At 38.7% G+C, this 23,807-nt stretch overlaps 1 protein-coding gene across 1 annotated transcript in view; it reads left to right on the plus strand.

Annotated features, from left to right (window-relative positions):
• ARHGAP15 (Rho GTPase activating protein 15) overlaps nucleotides 1–23,807 on the plus strand; it is a 465,551-nt gene that overhangs the window by 416,540 nt on the left and 25,204 nt on the right. The window contains exon 13 of the mRNA XM_074967296.1: nucleotides 14,691–14,796. Within this exon, the coding sequence (XP_074823397.1) occupies nucleotides 14,691–14,796 (106 nt within the window). The remainder of the gene's footprint in view (nucleotides 1–14,690; nucleotides 14,797–23,807) is intronic.

Consider the following 23,807-nt stretch of genomic DNA (forward strand, 5'->3'; position numbering starts at 1 on the left):
AAATTACAGTCAACTGAATGTGGAATTACTTAGGTGTGTGAACTTGTGTAAATGTGTAATTAATAGTGAAGTATCTGCATACAGTTTTTTGGCACGTCCATGTCCCCTCTACTTGCCCAAAGTCATAACGTGTATGAATGGCTTTGTATGGGTAATGATTCTGAATTTTACAGATAGCTTGTCTCATAGCTCCTCTGTGACATTGCTAGAAAACAGATTAAATCATAGCTCATTTCTCTTTCATTATTCTGACAATGATTCTCATTTATTCAAAAAACTTCCCTTTTGCCATCAATACCTCATATTCTGTCACATTTCGGGAGCTTTAGGATGTTTCAGTTCTGAGTGCAGAGCAAAAAACATGTCCCGCACCTTAGCCAACTCATTATAAAGAACATTCTCCCTAGATAACAAATATCAGAACAAACATGCATCAGCTTTAGATAATGCAATCCCCAGTTCATTTGCTGGGCTTTGTTATTTCCAGCGAAGAAGTGACTAGGGAGCCCACTTGGTGCCGAGAAGACAAAATGAGGCTCACCTTGGGGTGGGGGTGGGGGTGGGGAAATGCCTTAGTTCAGACCTATATGGGTCAAAGTATACAGGAAACATTGACCATGTTTGGCAGAAGAATAACTCTGATAAGCTCTGGGCACAACTAGAATTATGAAGATAAAAGTGCATGATAGACCAAAACAAACACGATAACCACCCACAATACTCTGAAATATATTACAGTCCTCTTCTATATATGTGCAGTGCCTGGCAAGGATTTAGAAAATAGATTATAAAACCCAGATTCTCAAGTGTGTCACAGCCACTTTGAGCCACATCATTGGTAGAATCTGTAAACAGGTGTAACTGGCCACAAGAGGTTCCTCCTTGAGGTGGGGAAATCCTTCAGTGGTTTACAGCCAGCATAACAATTCCTATGTCCTGTCCTCTGCCTTCTACCAACTACTGCTACCATGGATGCTGTAGTCATCCCCTGGGGCCAAAGGAAGCTGGCTTAATTTAGAGCAGCCTGAAGGCTGCTCTAATATACACCTGGATACCAGCCCAGGAGCAGAGCAGTAGGAAAGTACAAAGCGCACTTTTGCACATGCAATCTCTTCCTAAGATGCTCTGGGCACTGTAACTAATGATTGAAAAATTCAGCTAAAATTGGAAAAGTTACAGTAGGCATGAGCCTTAAAAAGTACTACAGTCTAGAAGACAAAGCGTTTTGTAGGACTCAGATGATTTTAACCTAACTAATGTTTGTACAGAGAGAGCCAAGATGTTTATTTTTACATGAAAAGCAGTAATATCACAAAGTTTATTATCTTTGGGCCTGATCCTGAACTTATTGAAGCTATCTGAGGTTTTCCCTTTGACTCAATGGGTGCAAAATTAAGCAGTTTGAAGATTATAACATTTTTTAAATGTTGTAATCTTCACATATGTTAAATGCATTCATGGCTGGGGTTTGAGAATGAGGTTAGAAACAACTAGCTGTGTTCTTTTTCATGACACTTGTTTTGTTCGTGAGCGTGCATATGCATTTGTGTGTGTGCGTGTGTACACAAGCTTAGTCCTCAGGTGGAACTGTGGTTCCTGGGCTTTCGTTCTCGAAGCTGTTATTCTGGAAGGGAATGGAGGCAGCTGTGTTTACAGCTCAAGTCTTGGCATACATTTACCAGAATCTATTATTCATATCATTCAGTATCAGGGAGAGATCTCAGGCCACCTGTCTATCTGACAAATTCACCCTTTTGTGAGCTTTCTGTTCATAGCAAATTATGTTCACATTGATGAATTGAGTTTTTATGAGCATTACTAACTAACATTCTCACAGAAGGCCAGGGGCAATAGACTGAAAGTGTTTCTGGTCCACAAGTAAATGTTAAAAAGAAAAAAACCTGCCAGTATTTAAAGACAATTTGCCATGGAGGGATACTTGGAATATTTGGCAATGCCTTAATATTTATACATGCAAGACTATCCACAAATTAATGCAAAGAATATTCTTATTTCAAATAAAACCATAGGAAAAATTATTCTGTGTTATCCTCTGTGACAGTAAAATACTTCTTCTTTTTCCTGTGTATTAACAGGTAGCCAATGACCAGTGCAGAACTTAGTATGACAGAAATATGCCTGTTTGTGAGGCATCTAATAATCTGTTACACAAAAACGTCTTTTCGCCACTCCACCTTAATACAGCTATAAAGTATTAGTTGAAATAACTGAAACTAGAACATGAGTTATGAAGGAAGGTGAATGAGGAAGAAGGATCTTCAGGAGAAAATTAAAAGTGAAAATCCCCCATGAGGTCCATGGGTCAAAGCCAAGGACTTCAGTAGAAATAGTGAGTTATCTGACCCTCAGTGTGAAGATAAGCTCTCTCTGGATGAATCCATTGTTCAGTGAGGGGTTGATGGCAGCTGCGCGCCATATTAAGATCTGAGTCTAAATCTCCATATAACAGGTGATTTGACCACAAGGTAGTGTTTTTCCTAAGTGCAGCACTCTTCTACATCCTGCCATCCTAAATCTGTTTTAAATGAAGTCTATATCAGGCACAGAAACCACTGAGAATGAATAACTGGTGTGTAAAAGCTACTGCAAACCAAAAGCCATTAGAGAAATGGATGGACCTACCTATAGGTGTAGCCAGTCACGTATATATCTGCTATGATAAAGATCACGAAACGAACATGAACAATCACGAGGGCAATCACTGGAAAATATGTTTTCCAAGAAACCTACAAACTGTGGTGACATTCAGATCTACAGGAAACCAATGCTAGTAGCCACATGTCTTAACATCCAAAGATTAGTTTTTCAATATGAAGACTACCAAATATGTAGTAAAAATTATTTTAAGCACCCCCTTAAAAATTAACACCTCACAGAGGAGCCTAATAGATATCATCATGGATGAGGAAGCCACACATGACATTTCCCCATTGCAAACACGGCATAATCTTTCCATATTTTGATGCCTGTGACCGCATAGTGAAGTCTATGGTTCATTATCACAAGAATTGTGCACGTCCCCAAGGAGTGAGAGAACACAGAATTAGCGTTGCTGATTCTGTTATCGTTCTTTAATTCAGCAGAATACGGGGTTCAGAACCTACTCTTTGATGAAGCAACATTATAGGTTTGTATAGAATATATGCCCCTCCCACAGCCAGATCTATCATAGTCAAATTTGTGGAACAGGAAAAAGAGGACATGTAATGTGACTTGCTTGCCTGTTTATGCTCAGAGATCTGCAGGCAACAGGAAGTTCTTCTGACAGATCTTCTTAAGAGTTAAGTTTGTATCCACAAAGATATTGCTAAATGTAATAGATTGTATCAAGCTTACATTTTGAATTTGGTCTTTTGGGAGTTCTTTAGTTAGGAATGTTTGGATTGTAATCTTATGTTTCATTCACATAGTCAAGCAATTTATAGATCATCATTTTGTTCACTCATCACTTCTGGGATAGCAGAAAGCCTTTTAAAGTTGGCCATGAATGGCAGAGCATTGTTCTTTTTTTTTTTGTTTTAAACCCATGTGATAGGTGTTTTCAAGAGTGTCAAACAAATTTGTAGAACTGGTGATTAGTTGCCCAAAGAGCATAATGTATGCATTATTAATTATAGAAGGTAAGTTTGGCTAATTGTCATTTCTATACAGTAGCACTGCACTAAGATACATTTTAACAATCTATAAATAATTGATATTTTTTTCTTTCATCTTCCTTCCTAGTTTGCATAAAACTAATGACTTGGTAAATGTTACTCGCTTCATCATATTCCACTGTTCCTATGAAAATTAAACTAACACTGTAACCTTAGCAAATAAGGAGATTTTCTTTTTAATATAGGTTAAAAAGAGAGGAAATATAACACTTGTAACAAAAATCTGATTCTGTGAAATCCAAATGAGAAACATAAATAATATAAAAAGTCAGCAATAAGTGTAGTACCTTAACAAATAGACTTTGACTTTTAAAACAGATCCAAAAATTCAGAAAAGTTGTGATTTTATTTTATTCCTCAAGTCTTCAAAATGGTCAGTAGTGTTATTTGTTCAGCTTTAAACAGGATAAGACTACAACACACACAAAAAAGAGATAGATCAAGGAAGGTTTCCTTGTGAAGTGGTAATATTTTCAATACTTATGAACTAACTGCATGCATAATCCCATAAATCTGGTTAGCCGAGGACTCAAAAATCTTCTTAAATGAGGTGTTTTGGTATAGTTTCTGGCTTCTTTGTTAATATGATTAGAGTACCTTGCTGGTTCCTTGAAATGAAGGATTTGCTACAATCAAAATACAGTATTCTTCTGACTTCTCTGTTATTTTATCAAATCCACAATCTGTCAGAGTACTATGTTACTGCACTGGGGCTTACTCTCCAATTTTCAATGCAACTGAATACATTCCCGGTTATTGATGGTACTGTGATTTTACATTCATTTGTTTTGGAATATGGTGTCTAAAAAATAAATTGAAAAGATCTACAAACTAAGTATTGTCTCCAATTTCCATATGTTGTTGTTAAACCTACACAGATACTTACATATGCTTCATTATGATAAAAAAACAGGTTGTAAGGACTGCTTCTGTGACCTTTTTTCTCATTTTAACCCTACTGATATGTCACCCATGGCAACCTTAAACCGATTTTAATAGAGTCTATCCTATTATTCATTTAAATTGAGGTGCAAGAGCACTTAGACCAGAGAAATTTGCATTCAGCAAATGGGGATTTGATGAGCAAAAATGATAAGATATATGTTGTATAACATGCCCTATTTTGCTAGCAAATAAACAGCTCTTGAAATTGATAAACTTCAGAATATTTTATCCTCAAATGTTTACACATAAATGATTAAAATGCATTAGCAATTCTGCTTTTGAAAAAAACATATTGGGGAAACAACACAGTTGTGTTGCTTAAATTTGTAATTAACAAATTTATTACTAATTCTGTTCAGTTCTTTAATATGCTGCATTCCTGAAGAAGAACATTAATACACAATGGCAGAAAGAAGCTAATTTTAAGACTTTGGAGAAATGAATGTCTTTTAATGCTGTGTGTTTCTCTTATCTACATGCCACATTATTGTAATAAGTACATTCAGGAATAATTTCTTTTCAAATATTTTTACAAATCTTGCTCTTATTTGCATGCAAGTAAGTTGTCAGCTTAAATCTTTGAAATGCAAAATATATCTCATTTCTATATTTCATCAAGGAGCCTTTCATGTTTAATAAATTACAACTTAGATCCTCCAAGACTTTGTTTTTCATTAACTAAAAGCAAAAGGATACATTTAAAATCTTAATCACAACCTGCAAGGGTATTTGCATGTTGCTGATATTTGTCTTGATGGGACTTTTAATATTTGCAAACTAATCAGGATAGCAAGGTTATACCAATAATTTCTGCAGACAATAAAAGTTTCTGTGTTTTAGTCTTTATTATAACAGAGTGTGCAACTTGGATAAAACTTTAAATATCTTAATCCTCATGCGATATAACAATCCGTATGGATTTCTTTCCCAAAGAGTATGTCTATAAGAAAGGGCACCATTTCAGAAGTCCTGTAAAAGACGTTCAGAAGATTTTTGCATATGGATTCAGTCTCTAGAAATTATTAATGTTTGATTATGTGTTGGGCAGAGTCATTAACAAGACAGAGCAAGTAAAGTAAAACCCCTCCATTCCTTGATACTGAATAAAGACTTGTATCCAGTAGGAATAGATGAGCATCTGTCTCATGTATGATTTGACCCTCAGTTTAGCCTGGAATTTTACGAAACATCTTAGTTCATCTTGCAAAAGGTCTATTGCTGGTCTTTCTGTAATAAGGTGGGTCATCTCATCTTATCAGAGACAGAAATCCTGACAGCTGGCACCATTTCCTGATCCTGGTGGTCTCTGGGGACAACAGCAGTATGGTGTTACAGAAAAGGCAAACTTTTGCTGAACTTGCTGCTCCAAGACCCTCAGTTAATCTTTTTTCTGTGGAGTTGAAGATGAAAAAAAAGCTAAAACAGTTCAAAATATGCAACTAATGTCGTGTAGTTAAACTGATGTAACATGCATGTTGTTTTGCAAGCTAACAGGTTAAATATGGCTTTGCTTTAAGATTCCTATCAAATTTTGTTTTTATAGAGAAATCTCTGAAAGCAGAAGGGGTTGAGGGAGGGTGAGGTAAAAAGAAATAAATCATTTAGTCTCAGGAACAGTAATCCTTGTTGAGGATTTTGGCTGATTGATATAAATAACATCGTCCCCGCCATCTGTCCGAAGAGGGACCTTTCCAGTTAGTGTTAAGCTGCAACGGCAGAATAATTAATGAATGGTGTCCTTTGTGCTGGTAATAAAGACAAGACAAATTATGTTATAATCCAACTGCTGCTCATTTGTCATAGCCAAATAAAATGTCAAATAAAAGTGAGGGGGGCACGGTGTTTGTTTAATGGACTGCAAGCTACCTGTTCGTATTATTGACAGACAACTACAGTGTAAATTCTGTATGTGGAAGGCAATGAAGTGCTGTGAATCTAATTCAGCATTTCTTTTTTTTTCTTTTTTCCTTTTTTTGGGGGGCGGGGGGCAGGGGACTGGCAGGGAGAGGAGGGAATGGTTACCAGGCTAACATTAACACTCGTTTTAATTAGATAGCTATAATACCACTTTCCCCTTTGAGGAATGTTGGTTTAGATTACAGGGTGCAACGGAAATTACAGAAAATAATAACTTCAAAACAGCCCCAGTACTGCAAATCTGTAAGAATTTGGTAGCATTCTCATCTTACATTTTCAGGACAGATACATTCATCCAGTTGCTAGGAAAACCAAATAATGAAAACATAGCTGGGATTTAGTAAGTTCCAGTGGGAATTACCTATGATAGAGGGCAGGGCTGCACTTCCTCAGAACATGCTCCTGCTGTAAAAATTCACAAACCTGGCATTCATACAGGCATCTGTCGCTTGCTCTAATGCCAGTTCATAGTATACATACAAACATCTGCTTCCATGCACAAAGGGATACAGAACGCTTGACAGGTCTGTGTTAGCAGGGTTCGCAATGCCAGTTCTTTATGCAAAAACCCTAATGCTTCCCGTCAAGCCATTAGAAGTGATACAATCAGCCCAGGCCCCATTAAGCCATCAGTGTCCACCTGTGATAAAGATGGCCATTTGTTTTCTTAAAGCCCACTTAATGTCTGCTTAACTCAATTTGTCAGGAAATGTAGAACAATTTCCTCACAGCCTGAAATTTGGTAGTGGTTCAAAGTCAAAAGGCCAGGTCTAGTCTTATTCAAATGATATAATGAACAGTCTTCAAATCTAAATCTCCCTTGGGGAGATACTGTTTACTGTTGTTGGATTTTTAAAAATAATTTGGATGGGGAAAAGAATCAAATGTGCATATTTCTTTTGTTCCTAAAAATCTTGAAACTTCTAATCCCCAAATATGGCCAGTATTAGCACATATGAGGTATCTCTCTTCTTAACCTTCTGCAGAATTAGGAGACATCAGACCAAAGGTCATAGTGCAGCAAAATGTTATGGGAATGCGTATTTGAAAAAATATTTTCAGTGCATTTTAAACAGATTTTTAAAATAATCACAACTTTACATTTTAATCAGGTAAAAAATATTTGCTTTTATCATGTATGGATCCAATCCTAAAGTTCTCCCTTAGGACCCAGACCTGTTCCCACAGAAGGCCGTGGTAATATCCTGTTAACATCAGCAAGTGCAGATTCTTCATTTCTGCTTGTTTCAATGGGAGTTTTGCCCAAGTAAGAATGGATAATATCTTAGGAAAGACTTCAGGATTTGGCCCCATGTTTCCAGCTTTTTTGTAAAGATTCCTGGTAAGCATCTTAATTTCCAGGCAAGGAGAACGAGGGGTGGGGGAGTGGGGGGGAAACGTGTCTCATCTCATCCCAAATAGATTCCTCAGAATCCTTACTATTTTTTCTTCTTTTTTAACCCACTTCTATTATTCACATTTATTATTCACCCCACACAACTCTGGGAAGACTAGAATGCCAATCAAAGTCATTCCTTAACACAGGCTTGGGGAGGGGTCACTCTTCTGAGCAAACAGAAAGCTCTCTGTGGCTAACTGTGCTGCCTTGTCGTGCTCTTTCCCCTTCCAAAGAGAATAAGATGCTCGGTTATCTTTGTGGCAGTGCAGAGCACTCCTGCTAAAACATCAACCTGGCCCACAAAGAAATATTCTAAATGCAACATTTGTAAAGTAAATAGGGATTTCTGGTTTCAAAAACATCAATAATTCTTTCATGGGAGAGTCTGTTTATGGATGCACAGAGGATTGAAAAATAAAATTTGGACCAGGGAAAAATTACATGATGATTTGGGGCCTTTTAAACAATGTTTTTAATTTTGGAGATCATTTTTAAAAGGATAAGTAGCTATTTTTGCATCTCTGGAAAGAAGTATAGATTAAGTATTGTAGCACAGACTCTCTGTTGGCTATAACTGCTGTTAGGGAGGTATGTGACGGCCACGAGTTGTGCATTTGCAGAGAAAATATCACACCATCCAGATGCTCAAGTCTGCTCTTTCTGTACAGAAAACCATGCACGAGGCTGAAACTGAATATGAAATCTATCAGAAAAGAGCTCCGCAAATTTTTTTCATATTTAAATGGAAACTAGTCATGAAGCACAATCGTCTCTACTGGGATCAGACTTTAACTGTTATTATTAAAGTCCTAAGTCTAATTAACCCTTAAAACTGACTAACAAAGAGCATCTCTCTTTTATAATGCCCAGCTGATTGTATGTACTCTGAACATACAGTACCTAAGTCAGATGCTGCTTTGTTATAATTAGAGCAGCAAATTTTGTCTTCCGTTTAGTATTTGCTGTTACATATTGCATGTAATGTATGGCACTGTTAAGGGGGAAAAAATTGGAGTCAAAGTGACTGGAAAGTTAGGTCTGGTCTGTAGCACTGTGAGATTGTTGACATCTGCCGAGGTTGGAGAGCTCAGTAAGCAGGAAATGGGGTGTCACTCTGAGTGGTAGTTTACCATTATCCTGGCATCCTAATGAAGTGTCTGCAGTGCACAGAGCTTCTGGATGGCATCTTAACGCACGGCTAAGCAAAAGCACTTCTCTCCTTGTCACTGTCATCCATCTGCCTGCACCCTACTGTAGCCAATGGGATGGAACCATGCTACAATGTGCTATAAGCCATTTAGAGTTGCACATTGCATAATCAGTCCCATCAAATATGTAAAAAATGACTATTATTGGTTATTTCCCTCAAACTCTGGCACCTGGAGTTTGATACATTAAAGTTTAAGTTTTGTAAGTGCTGTTTTTCCCCATTAATTCCACATATATTTTTGTTAAATGGGATTGAGTTGCAAACTCATTGTCTTAAGTCTTGCTAATGGATTGCAAGAGTTGTATGAATATTCATTGAAAACTCCACTCTGTATCACATTTGGTGAATTCATCAATTGGATATATAAAAAGGTTTCTTGTAATGTTCATTTTTTGCAACATCTATTTCTGAGGCATGAATAAAAAGTAACCAGTTTGTGGTCTGAATTGATTTATTCTCCTTATAGCAAGCATTAGTTAGTTTGCACATTCTTATGGATTTTTTTAAATGTAGTAGTATTTTACAATGTATATATGCAATAAGGTTTGCATTGTCTATAGCAGATGATTAAGATTGAGACGTTAATGTTACACAAGATGAAATATCCTTGTTTTTCAAATTATATGAGGAATCCGATTTTTTAAAAAAAAATCTAACTTCACATTTTTTTTAACCACAGTGGTCTTTGTTCTGAATACTGAAATCGACTGATGGCAGTTGGGGAGGTGGGCACTCAGCACCACTGAAAAATGAAGCCCAATGTGCATTCTGTTTTAAGTAAATTCTCATATCCTGATAATACAGAGGTAGTTGATAGGATTTGGGGTTAAGTTAAGCACTTGTACTATGGGAGAGCTTCTAAAATGGGCAAGGGCAGGACAAACTGGCCAAATCGGGTATTTTATTTACGTAAACAAGAGAGCATAACATAATTTAGTTTCATCAGGAATTTTTCACAGACATTAAAACTATAGCAAACATAACAGCAGGGATGCTTGCACAGCAACACAGTGGGGAAGCTTGAGGAGCGTCTGCCCACACTATGGCTGGCAGTAGCCAGCACCATAAGTCTCACAATTTCATTAGCACTCAAAAATCCACCTAACCTACTCAGTTCTGATTAAACAAAAAACAAAAACAAAACCTGGCAGTTGAATCAATTGTGTGAATTGTTGGACGTAGTCTCTGGTTACGGAATTTGCTGTAGCAATAGTGTGTGACATTTTGAACACAGCATAAAGTTTCTCAAAAAAATGGTGAGCAGTGCAATATAAAAAGCGAAGAGGGAAACGCTTTTTAAAAAAAATCTTAGTGTTGGTGACAGCTCAGTAGTGCAATATTTTATGCAGAATCATATAGCGCCTTTTCCCCAGCCACACAACACAGTTCGGTTCAACAGGACAAAAAGAAGAGATGATGGCTTGAAATAAAATTAAGCATTAATGTGAGCCATAAATGCCAGTTTAACGTTAAACATGAACAAGTAACTGAAGCTGCTGGTAAAGGGAAATGGGTACTGTAGTAAAACTACACAAAGTAAGTCAGGCATGAATAATGCAGCAGGTCTGAGGAGGGTCAAAGGTCAGACTCCAGTACCTTGCAAAATAATGAATGCATGTCAGGTTAGAGACATACATCCCTTCCTAGAAAATGTGAGTTATTGGAGATAAACCTTGGACTTCCTGTTCTAAAACAAAGTGGTTTGTTGTAAATAGCTATGTCCATTTAAAATTAATGATTAAAAGAAAGATTCAATGGGATTTGTTTAAGTATTCTTTATGGACATAAAAGCTAAAGGTTACTTTCTTTGTTCATTTTCACCCAGCCACAGTTAATGTTACAGGCACGTCATGTTTTCTTCCATGTTCAAATGTTTATCCAAAGCTCATTTTCAAAAGAGCCTATATAATATTAAATGCTTTGTAGCTTGTTTAATGCATTCTTCATTTAAATATAAACAAGAGCATCTCTACAGTCTTGCTTTCTTAAAGAGAACCTTATTTTTAAATACAGGAACCCAATTTCTAAATATATGTACTAGCAACATAAAAGTACCTTCTGCAATTCACATGAAATTATCTTAATTTGCTAAAATTGTTACATTCTCCTTCCATATTTATCCTAAAATAAAAAAGGGGGGGGAAGGGCTAAATGTTCTCCCTGTTTATTATGTGTGTGTGTAATTTTTGGTTGTTTTTATTCCTATTGAAACAGTTTAGAGAAAAGAAAACAGAACTTTCCAGAACTTACTGATAATCTTTTAACAGGGATTTTTTTTTATTTTTGCAATTACAAGTTGTACCTTTGTGCTACTTTAACTTAAAAAAATTAGTCTATTTCATATTCTGGACTTAGCCTTAGAGTTTCAAAAAAGAAGTGTCAGATCTACAAAATGTCTTCTCTTTCTTTGTACTGTAAATTACTGGGCTTCATTAGGCAACAGATAGTTTGGTGATACCTCTTGGATGACTATTTACACAAATCTTCAGGTAGGATTTCCCTCCCCCTTCTTTTTAGTTTGATGAAGAGGCATCCATGAAAAAAATCTTCCCAATTAGGAAAATGAAGGGAGAAAATCTTCAGTGGCTTTAAAGTGGAACGCAAGGATTTCAGGCAGAGAAGAAAATGCATAGGTATTTCAAAATCAAGCATAAGGACTTACATCCGATCTACTCTTAAATATTGCATTGACAAGGTCAAGAGCAGAGACAAGTCTGGCCGCTAAGATAGAAGCAGGAACAAGGTTTTTAAAAAAGTAGACAGTTTATCAACTTCAGTTTATAAAGTTGGAGAAAATTGTCTTTAACACATTCAAAAAAAATCAAGCATATGTAGCATTTAAAAAAACAACATCAAGCATTTTAATGAAAAAGTACCCAATGTTTTCATGGAACTATAAAAGGTAGAGAGAGTAAGCATTGTGGCAAAAATTCTGGGCTCAGCAGCTTTGTGTGGGAAATGGTGAAATGTGACTGTGATTTATAATGAGAAAAGGTATCTACAACATACAATTTTCTACCTAGCTGCAAATAATAATTCATAGTGATGTCCCTTCCAGATAAAATACCTTTGCTATGTAGGACCCATGTGGTAAAATGATCATGATAAATGTCAGACCAGTGCAGGTAACGGCTTTACAAACCATTAAGATTAGCTGGCTCTTTTTTTCGATGATAACAGTAACCATGCTGTGAGTCTATGTGGTAATAATATCTCAGTACTGATAAATGCCAGAGCCAGGCAGAGGTGTTTATCATTCCCTGTTCAGAAATGCTGACTAAAGTTACCACATGTTGCCTGTTTTTCCTCTTTTACAATGGGCTAACAATTAACGAATAGGCTGATTCATAAAATAATTTTATGCACCATTTCTTCTAGGATTTCTGTGCTTTAGAAATTGGTTAACTGTCTCTCATCCTATTTTCTCCTGGCCATGTCTTTGGTTATGCACTTTAAAAAGGAGGCAGAGTCTGCCTTTAAAAAAGAACTGTCCATACTTTCCATTTTCTAAAGGGATTGGGTATTAGAATATTACTGTGCATTTATGTAATGCTAAAAGTTTCATGGATTATATCCGTGTAAGAATCACTTCCCTGATCTCTGAAATGCAGTCACTTCTGGAATAGAGGGTGACACCCAGGTAGATATCTATGCAAATCAACCTGGGGGGTGTGGGATGGGAAAACATCTCCATAGATGCCTATAATAAATCCTTCCTGTACTGCATTTCCCCTGAAGTATTGAGCACTCAACAATAAGCAAGCATCAGGTGCTTTGATTTGTGGTGTTGACCTTCTTTCATAACTCTGTTTTTTAAAAATCCTAGGCTAGATTCACATCTGAGCTGAGTGGGTGCATCTGTGGTGCTTAAGGCCAGTGAATGCTTTCTGGAAAACAGAATGGAAACTATTGTTGAGTTATATCAGTTGAAAAGTATACTTGCTATAATTTTATATAATTTTGGATAGCATCTTCAATTCAATTCTCACAGGACAGGGTATCCACATGACAAAAATAATCACTACTTTTGGCAGCCTCAACAGAGAGGCCAAGGACTGACTGAGCATTGATACTGAACTACCTTCTCCACTGTACAGTTGGGTCCCTAGATATCATGGTCAAAATACAATGATAGGGCTGTGCATAGAAACCTCTGTCTGTTGTCACCCATGCCTATGTCTGTTCTGTGGATAACTTCGTTCTCCAGGGTTGTCAGTCTCGCTACTTTCCCTGAAACTATATCCACATGGAAGATTTTGAAAAGAAAAAATAATCTCTATGTTGATTATTCGGAGGTCTAGTCTTTTCTCAAAATACTTTGAGCTTCCTAGGAAGAGATTGCATAATTAAACTCAATTTAAATGATGGATCTGTGGTGCTATAAATTTGCTTCTTAGATTATAAAATCTACAGGGTAGAAACTGTGTATTCATATGGTTTATGCAGCACCTAACACAAAGAGGGCTCAACTTTGACTGGAGAATCTGGATGCTAGACCAACATAAATATTAAATACTAAAATATACTCAGAATTATAGATGATAGTTAAGCTATAGCTGATCAGATCAGAAAAGAATTCTCAGGTTATCTAGAACATGCAGCTTACAAGATGTTTTCTCAATATCAGGCCTACTGTCACCTTATCTAATCTGTTCCTAAATGAACCACAGTTGTACGTCTTTGTTTTAGTAGCAACATCTCATGCAAATAAATGCAAATATCACAAGCATAAGCCATATGCAAAACGTATGTCCTTGAAACCATGAATCACACTAAACTACAATGCTTATCCCGACCAAGACAGCAGTAACATTCTTAGTCCCATATTCTTTTGTTACTGATTGTATATTGGTAATGGTAATTGTTTCCTACCAAAAGGCAGTTAAAAATGATGGTGCCAATACAACCAATTGTAGAAGATAGCTAAAAAAATCGAATTGTGTGTAGCCAACTGCTGATCACTAGAAAGCATGAGTTAAATCATAATATTAAATTAATATCCATAAGTGTGTGGATCAAAAGCATGATATAGAGAGATTAGCAGTAAAGAAAGGGAACCAATCTGGTCATTGGAGGAGTGCACAGGAAAAAAAAAGACAGTAAAGATTACATGGTTACTCAGTTTAAGGAGGTGTCCAGTGCAGATCCTGGTGCACTGGTGGAATGTAGTTCCAGAATAGGAAACTCTACTTTATAAGAAGGCTACTTACTATTCACAAGTAGGCCAGCCGTGGAATATTTGCATTTGTACGAATCCAAATGGCCTATTAAAATAAATGCATAGAATACAAAGTCAGTTCTCTGATGAGAAAATGTTTCCTGAACCATTAGAAAGATTTTTCAATCATTTGTAAGCTATTGTGTAGGCTCTCCATCAGTATCACATGGGGTAAGACATTCTAAGATAGCTGCACTTGTAACCACGTTAACAGTGCCCTCTAGTTTAAGCTCTAGTTACTAAGATGTCTGACATAACTGTATGCAAACAATATCCTAAAGTGACACTCAAATCTTATGCTTTTTTTCTATTTTTCCCCATCAGAAAATCCAGACAGCAGCACTCGAGTTAAGTCCATAAGGCGTCTTTTACAGAAGCTCCCTAGGCCAAACCGTGACACAATGAAAATCCTCTTTGAACATCTAAAAAAGTAAGTTAAGCTAACAGTACTAAAGGAGTGGGATTTTTAAAGGGGCCTAAAGGAGCAAGGTACCCAAATCCTACCCTAAATATCTAACACTATCAATGCAGTATACTCTTTTTGCAAAACTGAATATGATTATCAAATATGTACATATATTCTATCTCTACTCACAAAAAGATCTGTACAGCTAGACTTAAATACTCATTGTTTTTATACTAGCAAATGGAACAGTAGTACTTCTCTTCACATGGGGTAAAATGCTCTGGATTACTGTATACTAGGTTATGTTGAATTATACAATACAGTATTACTCAGAATAATCTAGTATATATATGTATGCAGTTGGTTTTGTAAGTTGTGGGTTAGAAAATTCTCCTTCAGGTTTGTTTCTATTTTTGAGCTGTGCACACTGTAAGGTATGTCATTAACAAGTTTCTATTCATATAAATGGCTCTTGTGCATGCATAAGTCATAAAAAAGACCTGCAGTTTACATCAAAAATTAGTTGTTCTACCTTACAGTGAAGTTCAGTGCAGTGGAGAATGCCTACACAAGCTCTTAGGAAAGATTTAAAGTGCCCATCTCCTCTGGAAAAGTTGATGAGATACTACAGATGTTCCGTTCAGATACTATGGCGATGGACGTGGCTCACAAATCCAGATTTGTAAAAACAGCATTGTTGAGTTCCATGTTTATCATCTCTTGGCAATTTCCATATTCACTGTGCCCAGTTTACAAGAGAGAAATATGGCAGCCGTACAAAAGCAACCTGGAATCTACTGCAAGCTGGGTTTACTTTCTTTCTTTTGTGGCATCAGTGGTAATGAAGTTTCTGAAGGCATTATTTAAAGTGGTCTGAAAAAAGTGAAAGGATCTATCATTTTCTACAGAAATGAGAGAGAAAATACCTCTGCCTGTTCTCCAGCCCTCCCATCAGTTCCACCACATCAATTCTGCCTCACCTCTGCCTCTCCTACAATTCCAGGGGTGGTCCAGAGCAGGGTCCCTCCTGGGGGAGAAGCAGAGGAGCCATCCCAATATTCACAGGAGGAGAAGGTGTGGGGAGGAGGGAATAATAGGACTGGAAGGGACCTTGAGAGGTCATCTAGTCCAGTCCCTTGCACTCATGGCAGGACTAAGTATCTAGACTATCCCTGACAGGTGTTTGTTTCTAACCTGCTCTTAAAAATTTCCAGTGATGGAGATTCCACAACTTCCTCAGACAATTTATTCCAGTGCTTAACTACCCTGACAGGAAGGTTTTCCTAATGTCCAACCTAAACTACCCTTGCTGCAATTTAAGCCCATTGCTTCTTGTCCTATCCTCAGAGGTTAAGGAGAACAATTTTTTCCCTCCTCCTTGTAACAACCTTTTATGTTCTTGAAAACTGTTATCATAGCCCCTCTCAGTCTTCTCCAGACTAAACAAACCGAATTTTTTCCAACCTTATCTCATAGGTCACATTTTCTAGACCTTTAATCATTTTTGTTGCTCTTCTCTGGACTTTCTTTAATTTGTCCACAGCTTTCCTGAAATGTGGCCCCCCAGAACTGGACACAATACTCCAGTTGAGGCCTAATCAGCACAGAGTAGAGCGGAAGAATTACTTCTCATGTCTTGCTTACAACACTTCTGCTAACACATCGCAGAATGATGTTTGCTTTTTTTGAAACAGTGTTACACTGTTGACTGATATTTAGCTTGTGATCTACTATGACCCCCAAATCCCTTTCTGCAGTACTCCTTTCTAGGCAGTCATTTCCCATTTTGTATTTGTGCAACTGATTGTTCCTTCCTCAGTGCATTTGTCCTTATTGAATTTCATCCTATTTACTTCAGACCATTTCTCCATTTTGTCCAGCTCATTTTGAATTTTAACCTATCCTCCAAAGCATTTGCAACCCCTCCCAGCTTGGTATTGTCTGCAAACTTTATAAGTGTACTCTCTATGCCATTATGTAAATAATTGATGAACATATTGAACAGACCCAAACCCCAAAACTGGTCCCTGTGGGACCCCACTCAAGATGACCTTCCAGCTTGACTGTGAACTGAGGAATGGAGCCACCATCAGTTAGTAGGCTCTGGTCTGGTCCCCTTTCTCCCCCTGCCCTGTCCCAAGAATGGCTTCAGCTCCTGAGTGGGGTGGGGAGAGTTCTGCCTACAGTGGCTCTGATTGGCTGTTTATACCCCTGGAAGAGAGGAATTGAGGGAAGCAGCCAATCAAAGGGGGCTTACTCTTAGGGAGGGCTGAAATGACACCCCCAGCTCTAGTTGTAGAAATTGTATTTGCTGGTTGTGTGACTCCTTTTGACCAGGCACACTTTAAGCACTGTTTGTAGGCCAAATAATGCCTTCAGTGATGCACCGAAGTTGCATTATTTCAATGGGATTGGACAGGTGTAACAGATTACAATGTAGTAAACAACAAAGGATAGAATCCAGCTCCTCTCTTAACTGTGCTGGCTCTGCAGCGTTTATGGAAATAAGAAACTGGGAACAGATCAATGCAGCAAGAAGGTGCCATTTTACAAAGTCACTACTCAGAGTAGAGCTGCTCTTCACATGAGGTGTATGTATGGCCTAAGTGATTTGTATGGACTCATTCAGGCCCTTGGCACAGGGGTGAAGTTCACCCAGTATAAACAAAAGTGACTCCCACAAAACAGACCAAAGCCAGCTTTTAATGAATGGTACTTTTATACTTTTCTGCTGCACTCTATAGTTCACTACATACAACATATGTAAATCATTTTATGGGTGTATGGCTACCAAATAAATGCTGAATTGAGAAAAGAAATCCATCTAGTTGTGTGATGGCCCCATTTAATGAAGCATGGAAAGGTCTAAGCAAGTCCATAAAGAGATTTAAAAAAGTAAATTTGGCCTTGTGGAAAGACCATTGCCCCAGTCTCCCTGTAATGTACCCTGTGTGTATAAATTGACCTTTAGTGAATGGCCTAAAGGAAGGTTGTGTGACCTATTACTGTCAAATTGGGAATTATAGGGGAAGGTGTCTGCTAAAAGAGAACCTTAGCTCAAGTGATCGAGGCCTATGTTTTTGTGCCTAAAGGACCAGGGTTCTATTCCTAGCGGCCCATGTGTGTGCTGTCAGAATAGGTCTATATATAAAGATATATTTTACCCTCCAGAAGTGGACCCACCAAGAAGAAACTACTGTTACCCAGGCTGTAAGGGAAAATCACATCAGATATGCACAAAGGCTATTTAAGACTGAAAGGGTGATCTTGTAGTTCATCCACGGACTGAAACTCATGAGTCGTGGGTTCAGTTGCTGGCTTGGCCGTGGACCTTCTGCGTGACCTTGGGTACATCACTTAATCTCTCTGTGCCTTGGTTCTTTATGAAATGGTGATGATACTTTATCTGTCTTGTCTATTTTGACTGTAATCTCTTCAGAGCAAGAACAGACTCTCACTGTGTGTATATAGAGCACCTTGGCACAGCTGGGCACTACTGAAATACAAATAATTAAATAATGATACTTAGTTGCATATGTCCTCAGTATATGTCCTCATATCTCCACAGGAGGAAGGAGGGCAGATTTGTTATCTAAATATACACATGTTCTTATCCATCCGACTATGAATAGCTGCATTTCCAATTATCAGTGTGGCAAAGCCCAGTGAATCAGCTGGTATAATAGTGGAGTATACTAGCACACCAGCAGTGCAAGATAGGACAGAATGATAAATTGGACCATTTGGGACTATAAGCATTATGGAAGCAATATTCTTAATCTATATGAAGAAAGCCAGCATGTGGTGCTGACTTGTATAAGCACATCCTAATGGAAAGAAGGAACTATTTTATGAGTCTTGGCTCCATGGTATGGAAGCTGGGGTAGAAGGTTATATTGGAAACAAATGTCATCCAAAATTGAAGGGGTGGCATAAAGGTCTATGCCGGGGTGGCCAACCTGAGCCTGAGAAGGAGCCAGAATTTACCAATGGACATTGCCAAAGAGCCACAGTAATACGTCAGCAGTCCCCCACCAGCTCCCACACACTGGCAGCCCTGCCAATCAGCGCCTCCCCATCCCTCCCCGCACCTCCCAATCAGCTGTTTCGTGGCATGCAGGAGGCTCTGGGGGAGAGGAGAGAGGAGCAAGGGCATGGCAGGCTCAGGGGAGGGGGCGGAAAGGGGTGGAATGCGGGCAGGGCCTGGGGCAGAGCCAGGGGTTGAGCAGTGAGTGCCCCCCGGCACATTGGAAAGCTGGCGCCCATAGCTCCAGCCCCAGAGTCGGTGCCTATACAAGCAGCCGCATATTAACTTCTGAAGAGCCGCATGTGGCTCCGGAGCCACAGGTTGGCCACCCCGGTCTATGCTGTCTTGTAGCACATATTATCAATGGGCAAGAAAGGATCCACTCTGTGACCCAGGGAGGCCCAATAGGTCAGGGTCAATGAAAATACATACATTATTTAACAACAGGGTATTTTAATGTGGGAAATGCAGACATTTTGTATTTGTTTTGAACTAAAGCAGTTAAAATGGGAACTGGTGTACTTAGGTCCAACAACATGTGTAATTATCTTTCCTTCAGACTGAGATTGTCTAGCAACATCGTACTAAAGTATAACTATAATACAAGCTACCAATCATTTCCTGTACAATGACACATCTTGCTATCGCTGTTCAGAGCTATATGCAGAATCTAATCATGTCTAACTACATACATGATTTTGCTTTGGCTTCATCATCCAACGGGGAGGAAGTAGGTGGAGAAAGAGTGGCCGCCCCATTGCTCTTGGTATCCCAGCCCATTGCAGCAACCTTAATTCTACTTTGCAGCAAAAGCCACAAAACTGATTACTTGTTTGACTCATTAGCATGCCGTAGGTGACATCCTTCCATTATTGCCCCAGCTATGCTCACTGTACTCCTCCAATTAATTCCCACCTATACATATCTGGGTGCAGGCTGGGTCTTCAACTCACCATACTGAGAATGATGTGGAAATCTCCACACTGTGTTGGTGCAGCCAGCACATCTACTGAGCACATGTGCTTTTGTGCGTGTAGCTCAGCAGTCACATATCTCCCTTGTGCCCCATCTTCCATGCTGGAAGCTTGTTAACATTTCTAGGGGAGCTTTTGTTAAATAGCTATGCTAGCATGTAATCATAGAGATTAAAGAAGGAGATTGTTTGCTGGGACTCTGAACAAATGTATGTATGAAACCGTCATTAGAATGCTTCCCCAATACTCGGGGAACAATTCTGTTCTAATTTACACCTGGGCAACCCCACTGACATAAGCAGATTACATGGACATATATGAAAGCAGAATTGGGTACTCAGATGTTTTCAGTGGCTCTTCTGCAAGACTATAGTCAATGACCCAGCTGTACTGGCTCTCACCTCGGGCGGCTCCTTTGCAATCAGTGGAGTTGCACAAGGTGAGTGATGGCAGAACTTTGCTCAATATGCATAGATAGTGTTTACCCCAAATTGTTGCCAGTTTTTGTTTGTTTGTTTGTTTGTTTGTTTAAGTAAACTGGTTTGATTTGAGTCAGGAATGCAATTTCAGGGGAAAAGCCTTTTCTCAACTTCATTGCTACAGAGAGGCCTTCACATTGTAGACCTAATGTGCTGGAGGTACACATCCCCTGCACACCGTGAAGCTTAAGTCTATGGGGGATCTCCGCTGCTGCCACAGGAGGATAGGTCAGGAGTAGCTGAAGAATCTACAACTACTCAGATCCTCCGATCTTTCCGCATAGGGGCAAAGGGGGAAGCAAGACCCCAGAACACTTAGGCTGGAGTATCAGCTGTGGAATTCTTATGTAACATACAGCTGGGGACTGGCAGAGGAGAGTCGGAGAATGCCATTTGTCCCAGCAGCCAGCACAGTGGCTATGTCTACATTTGGAGCTAAATATATGATTCCCAGCTCACATAGACATACTTGAGCTAGTTCTCATCAAGCTAGTGCACTAAAAATAGTATATCTGTGGAAGCATAGGCAGCAGCAAGCAGTGGCATGGGCTAGCCACCCATGTACAAGCCTGTCCAAGCCCCATCGATGTGTACTCAGGGCAGCTAGTCCGTCTGCCACCCCAGTGCTACCAGGGCTACTGTACTGACGACAGCTAATACATGTCTGTGCAAGCTGGGAATTGCATCCTTAGCTCCAAGTGTAGAGGTAGCCAGTGATGTACACTTGGCACTGGTGAGAGGATTTGGCCTTTATAAGGAAGACACCACTATCAATCTTGGTGAGAGAAAGGTTGTAGAGCAGATTCTATCTATGGCTTTTCAGTTCTGGAGAAGTAGGTTCAGATCAGATGTGAAATGAGCTTGAGGAGAACGATCTCTCTTTCTAGTCTTTAGAAGTGCATCCAGAATATTTGACACAATCAGTCATTGCTGTGCAAGAGAGGTCTAGTGCTGTAATAGCAGAACAGAACAGTGAGGTACTGACAGAACTGAACTGGAAAGTATGTGTAGTGTCTGCCCACACTAGCAGGCCTGTCTGTTTCACAGAACATCCATAAGATCTAAACTGCACCGAGTTCCCTCATGTACAGAACACACATTAAAGAAATCTCGTGTTCTTTTAAAGGGAAACAGCTAACACTGCAAGTTAAATTGTATTATCACAATGTCATTTATTAAGTGCAGAGAGTAGCACCCACTAGGGCAAGTGTAGCTCTATTTTACAGTGCAAATGGGATACCAGGTTTTTAGGGCACTTGCTGTTTTAAGCATTTTGCAACAGAAGGGCAAAACCTTTAGTTTCCCATTGATTTTACATGAAATCTGTCCATATAACATGAAAGGTAAAAACACACAGCTCAGGACTGGTTAGACAAATCATATGGCATATGCCAATTTAATGCTACATCAAGTGTTTTGCAAGGAATGGTCTTTAAAAAGTAGTTGAATCTTAGAGGCCACTGACATTTTCTATAAAATCAAACCACAAACTGTAGGCCAGTTTCTACTATCTTTAATACAGGAGAACTACCACTGAAGTTAGTGGGAATTTTTCTCAGTAAAAAGGCCGCATAATATGACCCGTTCTGTGTTAGCATATTCTACTGATGCAGCACTGTGTGTGTCCCCACACTCCCTTCAAATCCTTGTTTCTTTTTTTGATTGAAAACGGGATTGTGACTGCTCAGCATTCTACCCATTCTTCCTGTTTTTTCATCAGGAGATAAATTCACCTCTGTGCAGAAATCCAGCTATGCCTAGGAACCACCAAAGTCTATGTAAACCCATAAATCCCATTTAGGTCCTATTTTGAGGGCTTAAACAGGCCATCAGTGATGCACTATCCCTCTGCATAAGGGTGAATTTCATCCTACATGAAGTAACCACCCTCTGTTTGTGAAATCACTATCTCCACAGCAACTAATTCACAAACTGAGATTTGTAAGCTCAAGTGAGGAATAAACAGCACCTTCCATCCAGGACTCCCAAAGTGCTTTATGAACATTAACTAACTAACCCTTCTTGGAAGTAGCTATTATTATGAACATGTTGCAGATAGAAAAGCTGAGGCACAGGGAATTTAAGTGACTTACCCAGGGTCAGAGAGTAAGTCAGTGGTAGAGCCAGCAAGCTCAAAGTCATTGCACAGAGTCTGCTGCAGTAGCCACAAGATTCTTTTGCCTCCCTAATCTAATATGCACTAACATAAAACAGCTAAAAGTATCAAACAATATATTAGAGACAAACATCCTTAAATTTCATACTTTCCCCTCAAAAGCATTATTTACTATATTAATATTATTATATTATATTATTTACTATATTAATAAGTATTTTTTGTAACAATTAAACAAAAAGACAGTGACCTGGATGCCTTTTAGCAATCCCTCTCCCCACTTCTTTAAGTGGAAAGCATCGAACCCAGATGCCCAAGTATGGACGATATTCTTCCAGCAGCAGCATCTGGTTCCTTGGCAGGCACTTCAGGCAAGTTGTCTGGGGAGTTCTGCAGTTGCCTCTTGGTTTATCACGTGGATCAGGTACTGTGGCCTATCTGGCTGCCTTGTCCGTGTGGAAGCCAATTCCTTTTGATTCACCTTTGATTCTGCAAAATTAGTTCACTCTGTTTTTCCTACGCTTTAGGCCACTTATGTTTTAGCATGGTACATGCATTCCCATGGTACATGCAATCCAGGCTTTTTCCTCCTTTCAGTCAGAAATGAAATTATCAGAATCCTGGCCCCCCATTAAAACCATTCGTTCTTTAATAATAATGACTTGAATCAATTTCACAAAAAATAAGCCCCTTGTTAAGCAGGGGCGGTGTTGATCGAAAACAACAGCAAATACCCTGTAACCGAATATATTCTCTAACACAAGGCATGAAAGTATTACAGAGGTTTCTCTATTAGTTGATTTTAAAAAAAAATTGGCTCCCCGCTTCCTTGTGGCACCATGAACAGCAGAGCATCCAGTGACTGAAAACAGACAAACAAACACTGCAGTATGGGTCAGCTTTATTGCATTCCAAAGAGCACCAGCTTCTGGAAACTACATTTAACAAAATAGATTTATTTTTACCGATTTTTTTTTAAAAAGGAGCCACATGTATGAAGAGCTGAACAATAGCCCACGCAAGAGGCAGGAATGACAATGTGATGACAAGTCCAGCAGTAATACCCAGGATAAATCAGAAATTAAAGCTATTGTATGACAACTAGTAATACTTAGCATGGGACGTCTGCAAAATTTCCATATTTATTTTTATGGAGGAGAAAAGATGCAAGTTACACATGTGATTTTCATTTATTAAAGTATGTACTATACCAGAAGATCAGCATATTTAGACAGGCTTAGATAGTAAATCTAGGCTCAGAAAAACTCTCTTCTACACAGCAGAACAAATCACATATACAACTGTGAAACTTTCACAAAGAAACCCCAAATCAGGCAAAATTCATCAAGCTTAGATAGTCATTATGAAGCACTCCACGGTGCAGAGAAGTTCAGCAGATCTCAGAGAGATTGCAGGAGGCCTGAAGACAGAGGTGAATG

The sequence above is a fragment of the Natator depressus genome, chromosome 11 (assembly GCF_965152275.1).
Source record: "Natator depressus isolate rNatDep1 chromosome 11, rNatDep2.hap1, whole genome shotgun sequence".
NCBI lineage: Eukaryota > Metazoa > Chordata > Testudines > Cheloniidae > Natator > Natator depressus.